At 36.4% G+C, this 17,518-nt stretch overlaps 1 protein-coding gene across 2 annotated transcripts in view; it reads left to right on the top strand.

Annotated features, from left to right (window-relative positions):
- Window positions 1-2,078: 2,078 nt before the first annotated feature.
- LOC117336185 (cytosolic carboxypeptidase 2-like) overlaps window positions 2,079-17,518 on the top strand; it is a 148,417-nt gene continuing 132,977 nt past the window's right edge. For both annotated transcript variants that reach the window (XM_033896624.1, XM_033896604.1), the window contains exons 1-2: window positions 2,079-2,555; window positions 12,685-12,739. In XM_033896624.1, the coding sequence (XP_033752515.1) occupies window positions 2,517-2,555; window positions 12,685-12,739 (94 nt within the window). In that variant the 5' untranslated portion in view covers window positions 2,079-2,516. The remainder of the gene's footprint in view (window positions 2,556-12,684; window positions 12,740-17,518) is intronic.

The raw sequence follows: 17,518 nt of genomic DNA, 5'->3' as shown, positions 1-17,518 counted from the left end.
CTTAATCAGACCGAGGGACATTTTGATTAGAATGGCCAAGCCGACTAGGCGAACTTAGTATCCGAAATTTATATCGAGATATGACAAGACAAGCCCATAGTCGTACCTTTGTGCTGTAAATACCACGTTAAGCGTTTGAATATAAATTAATAGGTTAATTTGAAAAAAATATGTGGCATGTGCCTGGGTCCTATGGTACAGTATAATCCGAAGGGTTCTGATGTTAATATCGCCAAAAGCTCTACATAGTAAGATCGTCAGAAAATTCGGACTAGGTACAGTATAGTCCGAATTTTCTGACGATCTTACTACGTAGATACAAGGCAGCTTGAAAGGCGATATTAACATCAGAACCCTTCGGATTTAATAGGTACAGTACCACAGGCGTCTGAAGTTCTGACAGTAAACCTAGATATAATACCATATAAAAAATAAGAGTATCTACTATAAAAAAAGAACAGGTATGCAACGCCTCCGATGTAAACAATCACTTAAATCTCTGCAAACGGGAAAAATATACGATTTACAATATAATTATTGGTATACACAGATGCCGCTAACATTATTTAACACTCGACAAGCATAAACCATTACTCACTGCGTTTAATAAGTTCTATTTCAGCTAAAAACTTGCTGAGATGGTCTGTCACGTCAACCATGTCGTGAAAATGGCGGACATTGTTATGCAGGTCCGCAGTAAATATCGAGGTAATACTTTTTAATTCATGATATTGACAATAAAAAAAGAACTCTAGAAGCACATGGATTCTTTCAATTTATATTTATATTCTGTGTCGTTGAAACATTTTTAATACTTCTGGTGTAACATGTTTCTCTGTTTTTAAAACGATTGAAAATAAAGGGCAGATAACTCTTATTTTTTCATGAATTAAAAAGTATTACCTCGATATTCACTGCGGACCTGCATAACAATGTCCGCCATTTTCACGACATGGTTGACGTGACAGACCATCTCAGAAAGTTTTTAGCTGAAATAGAACTTATTAAACGCAGTGAGTAATGGTTTATGCTTGTCGAGTGTTAAATAATGTTAGCGGCATCTGTGTATACCAATAATTATATTGTAAATCGTATATTTTTCCCGTTTGCAGAGATTTAAGTGATTGTTTACATCGGAGGCGTTGCATACCTGTTCTTTTTTTATAGTAGATACTCTAATTTTTTATATGGTATTATATCTCGGTTTACTGTCAGAACTTCAGACGCCTGTGACAGTACAGACTTCAAATTTATAGTAACCTTTTATAAACAAGTGCCTGTGGTAAAGTCAGCATGCATATATTGCAAATTTATACCTTATTTCAAGCCAAATCAATGTCACACTAATTTCATAAAACGGTTACTTCATTTCTTACACAGAATGTGGTTTACGAATAACATACTACCCAATAGTAGTGTGTTTACATTTATCACAAAAAACGTGAATGCGAAACTGTGTTCAGTAAAAACGTTAAAAAGACCAAAAAAAGCTTCCATCATGATCTTGAAATAGTCAATCGTGATCAATCACTATATTTTCAACTTGGATTTAGATTTCAAAATTACATATGAGTTCAGATATGACACGTAAATTCGCATAAACCCCGCGACCCGTACCATTTTGATAGAGCGGAAATGGCGTCCGTTTTGGAAAGGAAGACTGGCACGCAGAAATGCAAGTCGTCTTACAAAATAAAAATAAAATAGTCAAAATATTGGTTAAAATGAGAAAGGGTAAATAACTGATGCTTTCTTTCGTGATGTCGATACAACAATATATATTTATTGGCGACGTATGTAGTTGTTTTTTTTTCATTTTGCCCGAGACTTGGAAATAGGGCTTTTAGCAACAATGCGGAAGAAGCGTCTGCATATTATTTTGCGCCTTTGGTGTGTTTGACAACAAGCATCAATATATATTGATATATGTTTACAAAAGAAATAAATTGGAAGTTTACATATATCTTAAGGCTGGTTAATTCCGACATTTAAACCACACAGCAGTTCATTGTGTTATTTGAGGAACTATTTTTTCCCGCGGACGGTAGCATCATTTGGCGTAATTTGTCTCGCACTGAGTTGAAATGTCTATGGCACGTCTTTACCTGTTCTAACGTATTTATTATGCTATTTAAAGGGATTTATAGTCGGTCCAATACACAATGTTCGGGCTAAAAAGACTACTTCGTTCATACAACTCATTCAATCTGTGTGTCACGTAATAGTATTGTGTAAAACAACTTTTGAAAATACGGTGGCACGCTTTTATTGTAAGGATCCTACTTCATCCAAAGACGCACAGTTGCAACTTTTACTGATGGCTTTGATTTACAAGTGTTTTACTTTTAAAGATGAGGGATGCTGGGGTAGCTGCTACGAAAAGTAAATGGTTAATTCCAGAATTCAAACTTGAGATTTAAGTTGAAGGATAAAGATTGAAAATTAAATTGATGAAAGCGGCATCACTGTCAGTTTCCAAATCCAGATTTTTTAATTGACATAACGGTGCATTCAACATGTGGGAAAATCCTGATAACGATTTTCAATATGACCTGGTAAGTATTCGTTTTCAATGGTAATATCTTTAGAATTGTCTTTTTGGGTTCTATTGAATTATTTGTTTAGCTTTTCAAAATCACAAGTACTGGAAAAATAATGCAATGTTTAAAAGTACTTTTTACATGGCCGATACATTTGGGACAGATGATGGGGTCCTCCAATTGAAATTATTTGTGATGGTTATCATAAGCCTAAATAATGGAGTTGTCATGTATTGGTAAATAATTACCTTATCTAGTTTAATAATCAAATATGTGTACCACAACATCGATATAAAGTTTTAAGGTAGATACATGTGTTTAAAATAAGTCCATATCGTGTAAAACCCTGGGGTCCCCTTCTGTTAAGATGATATTTATAAGTAATTGCCTGAAGCAGTAAGGCTTAATGTGTTATACAAATTTTTATGTTTTTTTTTTGGTTGTGTTGACAATTTTATATTTATATAATATATGTAATGTATAGATCTATGCTATATCTTATGTGAGCTTGCATGTGCTAGCCTTAGATTTCTTCAGAAATGATGTTACACTAATTTTTTTTCATGTGATATTTAAGTTAAAAATGTAATGCAACTAGAGCTAAACCTGATCATTAGTTTTTCTCGCATAGTATGTTACAGAACAGGTTTTTTTATGGTGATACAGGTATAACTAATTCATATAGTACATGATGAATTTAATCTCTTTCTCTTTTTTTATTTACAAAATAAATTCTTTGATTTGTTTGGTAATGAGATTTATAATTATTCAGATTTCATTTATTATGGAGGCTTTAATGATTTTAGAATGAAAAGACTAGGTGTTAAATACATATCCAAACAAGTATTACAGTGGTAGCCAAATATACCCTATGCTATCACTGTGCCAATACTTTTAGAATTTAACCAGTAGACTTGTCGTGTGACCTTATCATTTCCTGGCTTAGCCAAACTCAAGTTTGTTTGTTTTATGGCTAAACTTTTTATTCAAAGCTTACAATTTTATCAGCAAAGCCAAATGTGTTTGACTGTTCGATTGACACAGTGCAGGTCTTTGAGGAAAGTTTGCTATCAGTTCTCTAAAGGCTAGATAACTTTGACAGTACCCTGTTGTTTGGTAATACACTGTGCATGTTCTTTTTGAACAAAACAGCCATAGTTCAACAGGACAGCTCTGTAATCCAAAAGAAATTGTGGTAGTGTCAACTAGATTACATGTGTATATTACCTTTTAGAAAAAAGTTATTCCTTTAACATTTTCTTTGAAAACTTGTTAAAAAAATATCAATGTTTAAATGTAAAAAAAAAGTTCTGTTAGTAGTATGGAAGCCCGAAATCATACTGTGATTAGGGGGCAAAGTGGTAGCACACTTGCCTTTCACTGAGGTGACTAAGATTTGATTTCCTGATAAATGTGAAAAGGTACAGGTTCACCTGCCTGACCTGCCCATCCACATTGGGTTTCTCTGGATTCTCCATTTTCCTCCCACACTAAGTAAAATATAAGACCACTCGCACACTTCAATCTGGGCTAAAAAGTGTGGTTAATATAAGTTGATATAACTTAATTCAAAATTGTTGTAAAAAAATAAAGTTTACATTTTACAAATCATACTGTTATAGCCTCATATAGAATGTGCATATAGTGTTCAGCTGATAACACATTTTTAAGATTCATTGTAGATTTTACTTGATACTCAGTTAAATGGTTATAGATTTTTCACTCTAGACCAAACAAATATATAAATTTGAAAGGAAGAGAAGAGTCATATATCTTGGTTTGAAATGAAAATGAAGTTTTAGTGATGATATTTGATTGTAAGTGAGCCCATCAATATCTGTCAGATCAATGTATGGAAAAGTATTGTAACTAGCTACTAGGTAAATTAAGTTGGAAATGAAAATGAAGTTTTAGTGATGGTGTTTAATTCTGTTGTAAGTGTGCCCATCAATATCTGTCAGATCAATGCATGGACAAGTGTTGTAACTAGCTACTGGGTAAATATTCTCTTTGTATCCTGTTGGATAGAGATATTTGATCAATACAATGACAGAATGGTATTGATAATGTAGCCAAATGTATCTTAGTTACACACCCAGACTTTGTACAGCCCAGGGTGTGATGATGCCTTGTTGGAGGTGTAGTGGACAGGCTTACAGTATTAAGTGCTAATTTACTATGAAACCCACACAAACATAATGCCAGAATATTTACTCAGAGTGTTTGTGTAATGAATTTAAATATGTACTTAAATTATTCACAACAGTTTTAGAATCCTTGTGTGATTGTTCAATTCAAATAAACCATTGACATTCAATGTTTGATAAGGGTTTCACTGCTTTGTATAATAAGTAAGTGGTAAGGGTGCATCTTTAAGGCCAAACATAAGTTCTTGACATTTATAATATAGACATGAGTGGGGTTTGAGTATCACTGGAGTACTGACTGTATGGCGCATCAGATCTTAGGTCTGGTGCCTATTTACCATCAACATGCTGTAATAGTCTTAGCTTTCAAATACTTTATGTTGATCATGTATTACTGGATTCTGAAAAAAAGATACTCAATGAAATCAAATGGAGTAAGAACTATAGATATTTAATAGTTGAGTCCTCTTTCTGCTTTAGATTCATAATTAGTTAAAGAGTCTACTGTCTTGGAGTTTGGCTTAGAACTGGCATTGTGGGAGACTTCGTGCTAAAATATTTAAATCTTGATGATAATAGGGTTACAATATGTAAAAAAGAAGAAGAAAAATAGATTTGATCACTTTTGAATTCAAAAGGATCTAAATATGTACTAAAAACTGTAAATAAAATCTTATAAAGACCATAAGAATGATAGTAATAATCTAATATTCTATTTATCATGTTGCATTGATATAGATAAATTAGTTATTATTTTCAGTCTATCAAAAGTTCAAAACTCAAGAATAGTGTTCTAAATCTGTGTTTATTCAGTATGTAGTATCCTAGTTGTTGCTGTCAGTAGTATGTTGGTGACCTAGTTATTGCTTTCTGTAGTATGTTGGTGACCTATTTATTGCTTTCTGTAGTATGTTGGTGACCTAGTTATTGCTGTCTAGTATGTCGGTGACCTAGTTATTGCTGTCTAGTATATTGATGACCTAGTTATTGCTTTCTGTAGTATGCTCATGACCAATCTTTTTTTATGTTACTTGCTCATGATTTACTATATGATAATCAAAGCCATTTGTCAAGACAAACTGTTTATATGTAAATGATTTGGGGCTCTGTGATATCGATTGGTACAAGTTATTTGGGATGTTTTGTTTCTTTGTACCCCACCCTTGTGTTGAGGAGATGAATTGTTAATGTGGCATGTTTGTATGGTCAGCTGTCCGGTATACAGTGTGTCGGGTGGATCAGTACAATACTCCTAACACCATGTATAATCTTGTAGATTACATATTAGGGATCTATTAGTGTATGTATGACATGACATTTGCTGGATTGGTTCCTAATTTGATATAGTAATAAACTTCTCCTTCTTGAACTCTCCAACACAAGGGGTGTGTCACACTGGTTTCTCTATGGAACTTTCCATAATATACGGTGCTTAACATTTACAGATTGAGATTTTTACAGTTTTATTTGGTGCGTTTCTTGATGAATAGAGACGTTGTTTTGAAATGATGCTTGGTAGAACTTCAATGACTTTAATGGTGCTTAAACAAGATGGAGGATTGAAAAATGTGCTATTGATCAGAGGGTTTGCTCAGAAATTTGAACAACCTGATCTTGTTTGGAGTTATTTAGGTCTAAGTGAAAGTGAAGGTTGCACTATATTTAGCTAGAAAGTACTTGTTGGATTGTTTGAAAGTAGTTTGGAAGGAGCTACACTGGCTGGAAATAGTACTTAGTTTTGTAAGAAGCATTGGTTAGAAGTTGATAGTTAGAAATTCTGGTTGAAACTCCTAATGAAAGTTGTTTATAAGAAGTACTGGTTGAAGAAGTACTGGTTGAAAACCATTTGGAAGTAGCTTAGTTAAAAGAACTGCTTAAAAGTAATCTGGAAGTGTTTTTTTTTTAGAAGTACTGGTTGGAAGTCTTGTACTGTAGTTCAAGATATTTGGTATCATACTGATTGAAAGTCGTTTAGTTTGAAGAAATGGTTGAAAGTTAATTTCGAAGTACTGACTGTCAACTTGAAATTCATTTAGTTAAAAGTACTCTTTGGAAGTTGTATAGTTTGAAGTGTTAAAAAAGTCATTCAGTAGGACATACTTGTTTGAAGTAGTGTAATTAATGCTGGAGGAGAGCCGAGCGGGAGAGACCACAGGAGGAGAACTATAGATGCCCCTGTCTTGTAGAGGGTGTAGGGCCATGGGACGTCCTCAGAATCTGTTCAAGTCATAGGCGTTTATAGGTAGTATCTGGGCACACTTATAATTCATGTTAAATTTGCTTAACTTCAATTTCAATATTTTATACTTAAGAATTAATCGCTCACTTTCATCCAGGCCAACAGGAGTAATCAGTGTAATTTAATTTGACTTGTTTGCACAGTTCATGTAAAATAAATATATTTCATGATTAAATTTACATAAAAGTTCTCAGCAATGAATTTTAAATCAGTATGTATTTAGAATGCTTAAAATTGCAGTTGTATATCTAGAAGAGGTGTTTGTTTGTGTAAGGAACAACAGCTATGTCCAGAGGTTATCAGCATAACACATAGTTTACATTTGTGATTCCATTAATCTGATTTTGTTTTAAGAAGGAATTTCAGCTAAGTACAATTTTATGAATATATATTTGTAATCATATTTTAAGATTGCTCACCAGACCACCACCTCACATACAGGTAGACAGTATAGCAAGAGTGAGTCCAACACGGTGTTTCTTCCGAAAATTTATTCCTGCAGTTGTTTACATTGGAATTGGTTCTGATGACGACTGTCTAACAGTCGAAACATGTAAACAACTGCAGGAATAAATTTTCGGAAGAAACATCGTGTTGGACTCACTCTTGCTATACTTACTACCTGGATTTTATGTGAGACCTCGGTATCCACTAGGATCCACGGCTGTTTCATCAAGACCAGTACCGAATTCCACCTAGAGGGACGTTGTGTCTCCACCCCCCCCCCCCCCCCCCCCCCCCCTCACATACAGGTAGACAGACAGGATTTTAGGTAGACTGTGGGTGGGTGATCTACTGTTAGACCATCACCTCACATACAGGTAGACAGACAGGATTTTAGGTAGACTGTGGGTGGGTGATCTTCTGTTAGACCATCACCTCACATACAGGTAGACAGACAGGATTTTAGGTAGACTATGAATGGGTGATCTACTGTTAGACCATCACCTCACATACAGGTAGACAGACAGGATTTTAGGTAGACTGTGGATGGGTGATCTACTGTTAGACCATCACCTCACATACAGGTAGACAGACAGGATTTTAGGTAGACTGTGGATGGGTGATCTACTGTTAGACCACCACCTCACAAACAGGTAGACAGACAGGATTTTAGGTAGACTGTGGATGGGTGATCTACTGTTAGACCACCACCTCACATACAGGTAGACTGACAGGATTTTAGGTAGACTGTGGATGGGTGATCTACTGTTAGACCATCACCATACAGGTAGACAGACAGGATTTTAGGTAGACTGTGGATGGGTGATCTACTGTTAGACCACCACCTCACATACAGGTAGACAGACAGGATTTTAGGTAGACTGTGGATGGGTGATCTACTGTTAGACCATCACCATACAGGTAGACAGACAGGATTTTAGGTAGACTGTGGGTGGGTGATCTACTGTTAGACCATCACCTCACATACAGGTAGACAGACAGGATTTTAGGTAGACTGTGGGTGGGTGATCTTCTGTTAGACCATCACCTCACATACAGGTAGACAGACAGGATTTTAGGTAGACTATGAATGGGTGATCTACTGTTAGACCATCACCTCACATACAGGTAGACAGACAGGATTTTAGGTAGACTGTGGATGGGTGATCTACTGTTAGACCATCACCTCACATACAGGTAGACAGACAGGATTTTAGGTAGACTGTGGATGGGTGATCTACTGTTAGACCACCACCTCACAAACAGGTAGACAGACAGGATTTTAGGTAGACTGTGGATGGGTGATCTACTGTTAGACCACCACCTCACATACAGGTAGACTGACAGGATTTTAGGTAGACTGTGGATGGGTGATCTACTGTTAGACCATCACCATACAGGTAGACAGACAGGATTTTAGGTAGACTGTGGATGGGTGATCTACTGTTAGACCACCACCTCACATACAGGTAGACAGACAGGATTTTAGGTAGACTGTGGATGGGTGATCTACTGTTAGACCATCACCATACAGGTAGACAGACAGGATTTTAGGTAGACTGTGGATGGGTGATCTACTGTTAGACCACCACCTCACATACAGGTAGACTGACAGGATTTTAGGTAGACTGTGGATGGGTGATCTACTGTTAGACCATCACCTCACATACAGGTAGACAGACAGGATTTTAGGTAGACTGTGGATGGGTGATCTACTGTTAGACCACCACCTCACATACAGGTAGACTGACAGGATTTTAGGTAGACTGTGAATGGGTGATCTACTGTTAGACCACCACCTCACAAACAGGTAGACAGACAGGATTTTAGGTAGACTGTGGATGGGTGATCTACTGTTAGACCACCACCTCACATACAGGTAGACTGACAGGATTTTAGGTAGACTGTGGATGGGTGATCTACTGTTAGACCACCACCTCACATACAGGTAGACAGACAGGATTTTAGGTAGACTATGAATGGGTGATCTACTGTTAGACCATCACCTCACATACAGGTAGACAGACAGGATTTTAGGTAGACTGTGGATGGGTGATCTACTGTTAGACCATCACCTCACATACAGGTAGACAGACAGGATTTTAGGTAGACTGTGGATGGGTGATCTACTGTTAGACCACCACCTCACAAACAGGTAGACAGACAGGATTTTAGGTAGACTGTGGATGGGTGATCTACTGTTAGACCACCACCTCACATACAGGTAGACTGACAGGATTTTAGGTAGACTGTGGATGGGTGATCTACTGTTAGACCATCACCATACAGGTAGACAGACAGGATTTTAGGTAGACTGTGGATGGGTGATCTACTGTTAGACCACCACCTCACATACAGGTAGACAGACAGGATTTTAGGTAGACTGTGGATGGGTGATCTACTGTTAGACCATCACCATACAGGTAGACAGACAGGATTTTAGGTAGACTGTGGATGGGTGATCTACTGTTAGACCACCACCTCACATACAGGTAGACTGACAGGATTTTAGGTAGACTGTGGATGGGTGATCTACTGTTAGACCATCACCTCACATACAGGTAGACAGACAGGATTTTAGGTAGACTGTGGATGGGTGATCTACTGTTAGACCACCACCTCACATACAGGTAGACTGACAGGATTTTAGGTAGACTGTGAATGGGTGATCTACTGTTAGACCACCACCTCACAAACAGGTAGACAGACAGGATTTTAGGTAGACTGTGGATGGGTGATCTACTGTTAGACCACCACCTCACATACAGGTAGACTGACAGGATTTTAGGTAGACTGTGGATGGGTGATCTACTGTTAGACCACCACCTCACATACAGGTAGACAGACAGGATTTTAGGTAGACTGTGGATGGGTGATCTACTGTTAGACCACCACCTCACATACAGGTAGACAGACAGGATTTTAGGTAGACTGTGAATGGGTGATTTACTGTTAGACCACCACCTCACATACAGGTAGACAGACAGGATTTTAGGTAGACTGTGGATGGGTGATCTACTGTTAGACCACCACCTCACATACAGGTAGACAGACAGGATTTTAGGTAGACTGTGGATGGGTGATCTACTGTTAGACCACCACCATACAGGTAGACAGACAGGATTTTAGGTAGACTGTGAATGGGTGATCTACTGTTAGACCACCACCTCACATACAGGTAGACAGACAGGATTTTAGGTAGACTGTGGATGGGTGATCTACTGTTAGACCACCACCTCACATACAGGTAGACAGACAGGATTTTAGGTAGACTGTGAATGGGTGATTTACTGTTAGACCACCACCTCACATACAGGTAGACAGACAGGATTTTAGGTAGACTGTGAATGGGTGATCTACTGTTAGACCACCACCTCACATATAGGTAGACAGACTGGATTTTAGGTAGACTGTGGATGGGTGATCTACTGTTAGACCACCACCTCACATACAGGTAGACAGACAGGATTTTAGGTAGACTGTGGATGGGTGATCTACTGTTAGACCACCACCTCACATACAGGTAGACAGACAGGATTTTAGGTAGACTGTGGATGGGTGATCTACTGTTAGACCACCACCTCACATACAGGTAGACAGACAGGATTTTAGGTAGACTGTGGATGGGTGATCTACTGTTAGACCACCACCTCACATACAGGTAGACAGACAGGATTTTAGGTAGACTGCGAATGGGTGATCTACTGTTAGACCACCACCTCACATACAGGTAGACAGACAGGATTTTAGGTAGACTGTGGATGGGTGATCTACTGTTAGACCACCACCTCACATACAGGTAGACAGACAGGATTTTAGGTAGACTGTGGATGGGTGATCTACTGTTAGACCACCACCTCACATACAGGTAGACAGACAGGATTTTAGGTAGACTGTGGATGGGTGATCTACTGTTAGACCACCACCTCACATACAGGTAGACAGACAGGATTTTAGGTAGACTGTGGATGGCTGATCTACTGTTAGACCATCACCTCACATGCAGGTAGACAGACAGGATTTTAGGTAGACTGTCGATGGGTGATCTACTGTTAGACCACCACCTCACATACAGGTAGACAGACTGGATTTTAGGTAGACTGTGGATGGGTGATCTACTGTTAGACCACCACCTCACATACAGGTAGACGGACAGGATTTTAGGTAGACTGTGAATGGGTGATCTACTGTTAGGTGGGATGATAATCTAAGCTTACATGTTAGGCCTTGTTTTGTTGAAGAGATGCTGGTTATCTGTTGCATAAGCATAATGCATGCTATAATTCATAAATTAGTCATTGACTTGGAAAATGAATATTACTATAATTGAGTTAACACCCTAATTTTGAGGTAATAAATCTGGAGGACAATGGGTCATTGGACATAAAATGATATCATCTAACAGAAATAATTGTACTAAGAAAGCAGTAAAGTAAACCCTTAATGTCTTGGTATGCATTCCTAGACCTTGATGATAACTGGTAATTATATAATCTACTTTGTCAGTATTGCCTCTGCTGAGTAATAAAAAACAGTGTTAATTGACCTACATATCATTATAAAGTTACATTTTGTACCACTTTGCCCTGTATACACTACCCACAGACATATACACCTCTGGTTGATTAGGTGTGATACAAGTCCCAGAGGATTATCACCTTGATTGGAAAACAAATTGGCTTAGATTCCAGTGGAGAAAGCTAATTAATTTGATATACCTGTGCCTACTACTAGAAAATACATCATAATTTCATTGCCTGAATAGTTTACTTGTAATTAATGCTAAAGAACAAGTGTGTTATAGCTATTTGACACTATGTTTGTTAAAGGCAAGTGTGCTATAGCTGTTTGACACTATGTTCGTTAAAGGCCAAGTGTGCTATAGCTGTTTGACACTTAATGTTCGTTAAAGGCCAAGTGTGCTATAGCTGTTTGACACTTAATGTTCGTTAAAGGCAAGTGTGCTATAGCTGTTTGACACTATGTTCGTTAAAGGCCAAGTATGCTATAGCTATTTGACACTGTGTTTCTAAAAACCCAAAAAATCAACAAAATGTCTCCACGCTGACCTGTTATTGCAACCCAGAATCTCAAGACATTTTCTAGTAATTTATAATACTATCCCCTCTCTCTCCTCTCTGCATTCAGTTATATGTGTATCTGACCATTTGTAATTGAATGCTTTCACTTTTGGGACACAGGCCAATACAAAACAATTATTCCAAATAATATGTACATGTTTTCCAGTTCATTCATCATTTGTATAACCATGGATGTTAAGAGGATTTGAGGATGTTTTATTTTCCTTTTTCAGAATCCTTATGACAGCTTTATGCGAAAACATTTGGAGCACTATGGCTACTATACAGGTAAGTTGTGTTTGAATAAACCTTGTCCAACCGGTAAAGCCATATATTATGATAACAGGTAGACCTGCAGGTAATCTCAAGTACAGTTTGTCTGACATCAATAGTCGGACAGCGATCGATGCTGTATATTGGCCAATATACCCCTTCACATAGCATATACAGGAAACCATTCATGCATTGATAAGCTTCCAGAAAAAGAAGTGTAATTTGTCTGATGGTTTGATTAAGTTTCATTTCTTTTTGCATGGATACTATCATGGCATTTGCTTTGAAAGCAAAACATCATTTTGTTTTTAACCAATAAATGAATTAATGGCAGAATCTGAATTTTGTAAGAAGTGGGTTTGATTTGCTGAGCTGACCAGGCACTGACTGACGTGATTCTATAGGTAATTACCCACTTGTCCCGACTGAAAGTTTGAACTGCAGCCTCAATCACCCTGTATACGACACACTTAATAGTTGGTGACACATCTTGATGGAGTTAGAGACCAGCAGAGCTCCGTATTACAGTGATTTATTAACCAAGGCAGTCAGCACTTTCTTTTTATACACCATTGATTACATATAATTCATTGTATAATTGAGTCCTTTGATTTATTAGATCCATACAACAGTTAGTTGTGTTGGCTGGTTAGCTATGTCTACATTTATAGGTTATAGATAGATAGAGTGAAGGGCAGAACAGACTGCTAACATTAACATCTATATTTACACTGACAATTAACTACAATGATACGGTATGAAGAATAGATGGAATAATTATCATTAGACAATAGCTACAATAAAATTGGGATTTCCTTACAGCCCACTGGTACAATACTTATTGATTATTAGCTCACCTGGCCTGAAGGGACGTTCAGCTTAAAATAAATGGCAACCTGTATCTGTTTTCCATCTGTCAGCTTTTCCTTAAAACACTAGTCATGAACAATTCAATGGATTTTGATCAAATTTTGTCTTAAACATCCTTGATCCTCGGATGGAAGGGTTTGGGTTTGTGGGTTTGGTCCCATCTTCCCCTTAGTCCCATTTAGTCAATTTTTTTTAAAATGTTCATATGATACAGATGTAATATGAAAATCAATATGAAAATCAAGTAAAACCTGATGTCATCTGTAATTAAGGATAAGATGGATAAATCGTGATATAGATATTACTATATTTACATATGTACTGCAGTGTCACTATATAAATACAGTAAGCTGTTTCAATCCATGTCCTATGAACCGAAATGAGTATGAAAATGAAAGTAAAAACAATGCAAGTCACACTTCACTTTCTTTTAAGTTATTGAAAAATTCTTCACTTTATTTATTTCCGTTAAAGTACCATATTTCATCACTTTGTGGACAGAATAGAATGTCTTCCTTTAGAAATGTTTTCCGTTCGACTCCTACTAAAACACAGTATTTTCTGTTTCATGAGTGTTGTCATTCATCGATCAGTCAGAGTATACAAGGTTTATCACAGTATGTGTTATACAAAATCAAGTAACAGTCATATCGGTGATTACGTTTGGCAATTATAGATTGTGTACGGTGTGTGTAGTGTCTGCGGCCATTGTTTATACCCAGATGTACACATGGCTTTGTCATTGTGTTTGTACCGGTGCCGGTTATTGTTCTATATCAGACCACTGTGGCATGTGGAGATTGTTTTTGTGATATCCTGATCAATTAAAGTAGAACGGCCAGAAACAAGTTCTCCTATTTTACTAACATGTTCGAGATATAAGTAAGGGCACTATTTAAACTAAGATTTACTCAATATTTTAAGTCTGAGTTAATTGATAGAGTTTAATATATATTTTATCAAATGTACAACTTTCTACCTGATTATTCTGAGGTCTGAAAGTATTTCTTATCTTATTTTGAAAGGCATTTGGACAAAATTTCATTCTTAACGGATGATTTCATCTCAATTTCTATTTTTGTCAGTTTGGCTTGCTGAGAAGTTGTATAGAGTTCTTGATATTCAGTAGACCTTTAAACCTATATTTCTTGCATTACTTTTTAAATGGAGACTAAATGTTGGTGTTTTTCCATTTATTATATATTCATTACTGAACTGTATAGATATAAGACTGAATATGGATTATCATGTTAATACAACTATACAAGTAGGTGTGTAGGCAAACATTCCATGAAATGAATGAATTAAATTGAGTCCAAGGATACCTGTTTGGAATGTGTTATTTAAAACTTTAAGTGTGGTGCTAAATGATATGAGAAACTGTTTTCTAACTTTCTCAAGGAGAGCTAGATATCGACAATGAAGGTCAAAATATGATAAATGCTTTTATAAACAGACAATCAGATTATATTTTTGGATGTCATATTGTTAACACTCTCATAAATTTTCTGTGAAATTCAGGTAAATTGTCAGTAAGATTACTTCAAGGCAAATTCAAGTAATTGTTGTACAGAAGTATTAGTTCTCAAATTTACCAGAAAATCATTCAGAATATTGAATTTGAACTGGCTTCTGTTTCATAACATAGGTACCTGGTATTTCAAAGGTTAAGGAAAATGTTTTTTGGGAAAGGATCAAATAAAATTTGTAAATACTATGTATAAAGAAGATATATATGGCTAGACTGCATTGAAGAGTGGCTGCGCCATCATACCTGTGTATTGGTATACATTTAATAAATGCTGCATACAATTTAGACTTGTTAAACATTGATGTGGGCACCAGACCTTTTTCGAACACAATTGGTTCAATATTTTGAATTGTTATATTGTTTTGACTTGGTAAACTTTCTGCACATTCACACAAAGATATTTGCATGCTCATTGGGTGCATTATAGGTACAGTCAAATATAACGGCAACAAAGAAGCTTGTTAATGAACAGATAATACGTAAATACTTATAACTTTATCTCAAAACAGAACAACTGAATTGTCCAGTAGGAGTAACACTGCAAACTTTGATGGGTTTAAAACGACACATATTATGTCATATTGTAATGAAGATGGCCAGGTCTCTTTATTTCAAATATTTCCATTTAGCTACCTCATGGTCTTTATATGGATGTTGTCTCCTATGCAGATATTTGTATTAATGATATTAGTTATAATATAACTTCATTGTCCTTGACACCGGACCAAAATCTCATATTACAAATATTTAGCAATACCTATGTGAATTTTATATTGCAATATGTTATAGAAATTTTTTGTCTTCAAGCAAGGGAACAAACTCTTACAGTCTTGTTGAGTTTTATAGCCCCATATAAATTTGAAATAAAAAAGTTTCTAAGTTTGTCTCCCTTTACTTACAAACTGATTGTCTGAAAGAAAAGATGATTTTAAAATGAAAAATTAGTCCTGTTCTCCTGTCCTGAGGGGGCCATTTGGAAAGGTGGCACTTTTGAAATTAACATTTTTGGTTGTTTCAATTTTCATTTTTGCTGAATTACATTGTATTATTAGTATTATTGGTATTATTATCAAACATTAGTCCAGTAACAAAGGATCAATAAAATACTATATCACAGATATAACAGCACCAATACTTCAGATATATCAAATCAAATTATAGGGTCTGAATGGTGTACCAGTTATCAGTTTGATGCTCTTGTTTGAAATTAATGTCTTCTAAACCATTATCTGTCAGTACAGTTGTGACCAGGTAGATAATAGCTGCAATATTGTATTAACTGTGCTCGGCTAGAGGGAACTTCTCTTTAGCTTGATCACAGTTGAGGGTAAGACTTAATGAGTCTGAGATCCTGGGTTAGATCCCTAGTGGAGGCATTGAAACAGATAAAAAAAATTAATGCTCTGACGTTGACATTGACGTGCACGGGCCCATTAAGGGACTTAAGTATTTTACTGAGCTTTTCTTTCACAAGCATTGCTGTTACACTAGGAAACTCAAGGACAAGCTCTTCCTTGGTTGGGGAATATTGTAAACTGCACATAAAAACTAAGCCACAATATTTGGTAGAGTGTAAGACTAGTAATCTAGAGGTCCAGGGTCGATCCGTAGCGGAGGCAATAAAAATAAAATTGAACATGCTCTCAGTTATACAGAAATAATATATAGAAATAAACTGATATCAAGGAAGGCAATATCAACCATTGGTATTCAATTTTTTTCCATGAGTGGAAGCTTGCTATCTTAATAGGAGCTATGTCCCTTTTTGTATACGATTTTCAATTGATAAATCAATCATGTGTAAAATACTGGTACTTTTTTTGGCTCATATTGATTTAACATTGAACAACTTAGGACCAAGTTAAAGTGAAACTTGACTTAACCAACACCACATTGGACTGAGTTTGTGTGGTGATGTGTCAGTATAATCCGTTGTCGGCAATGACAGTGGAGTTTGTGGCCATTTTGTTGGATATGGTTGGATATTACAGGATGTTGTCAATGGTCACTGTACTAGATAAAGTCTAAAATTTGATATTTTTACTTGTGAAATATTAGGATTTATCAATTTTGTTAAAATTTTATCATCACTGTCATCAGAATGGTGCTTCCTTAGTTAATTCATTGTATTGAAATCAACTGATTTTTTTAGGTAACCTGAGACGAAGTCTCAAGTCACCTATTCTAATCGCATTTTGTCTGTCGTCTGTCGTGCGTCCATAAACAATTTACATTTTCGACTTCTCCTCCAAAACAGCTGAACCAAGTTCAATGAAATTTGGCAGGAAGCTTCTATGACTAAAGGTCAACAAAAATTGTGCACTATATGGTCCCCATCCCCCAGGGGCTGAGAGGCGGTGCCAAAAAGGGTCAAATTTACTGAAACTTCAAAA

This window comes from Pecten maximus, chromosome 10 (assembly GCF_902652985.1).
Source record: "Pecten maximus chromosome 10, xPecMax1.1, whole genome shotgun sequence".
Lineage (NCBI taxonomy): Eukaryota > Metazoa > Mollusca > Bivalvia > Pectinida > Pectinidae > Pecten > Pecten maximus.
This window is presented reverse-complemented; position numbering and strand designations above follow the sequence as displayed.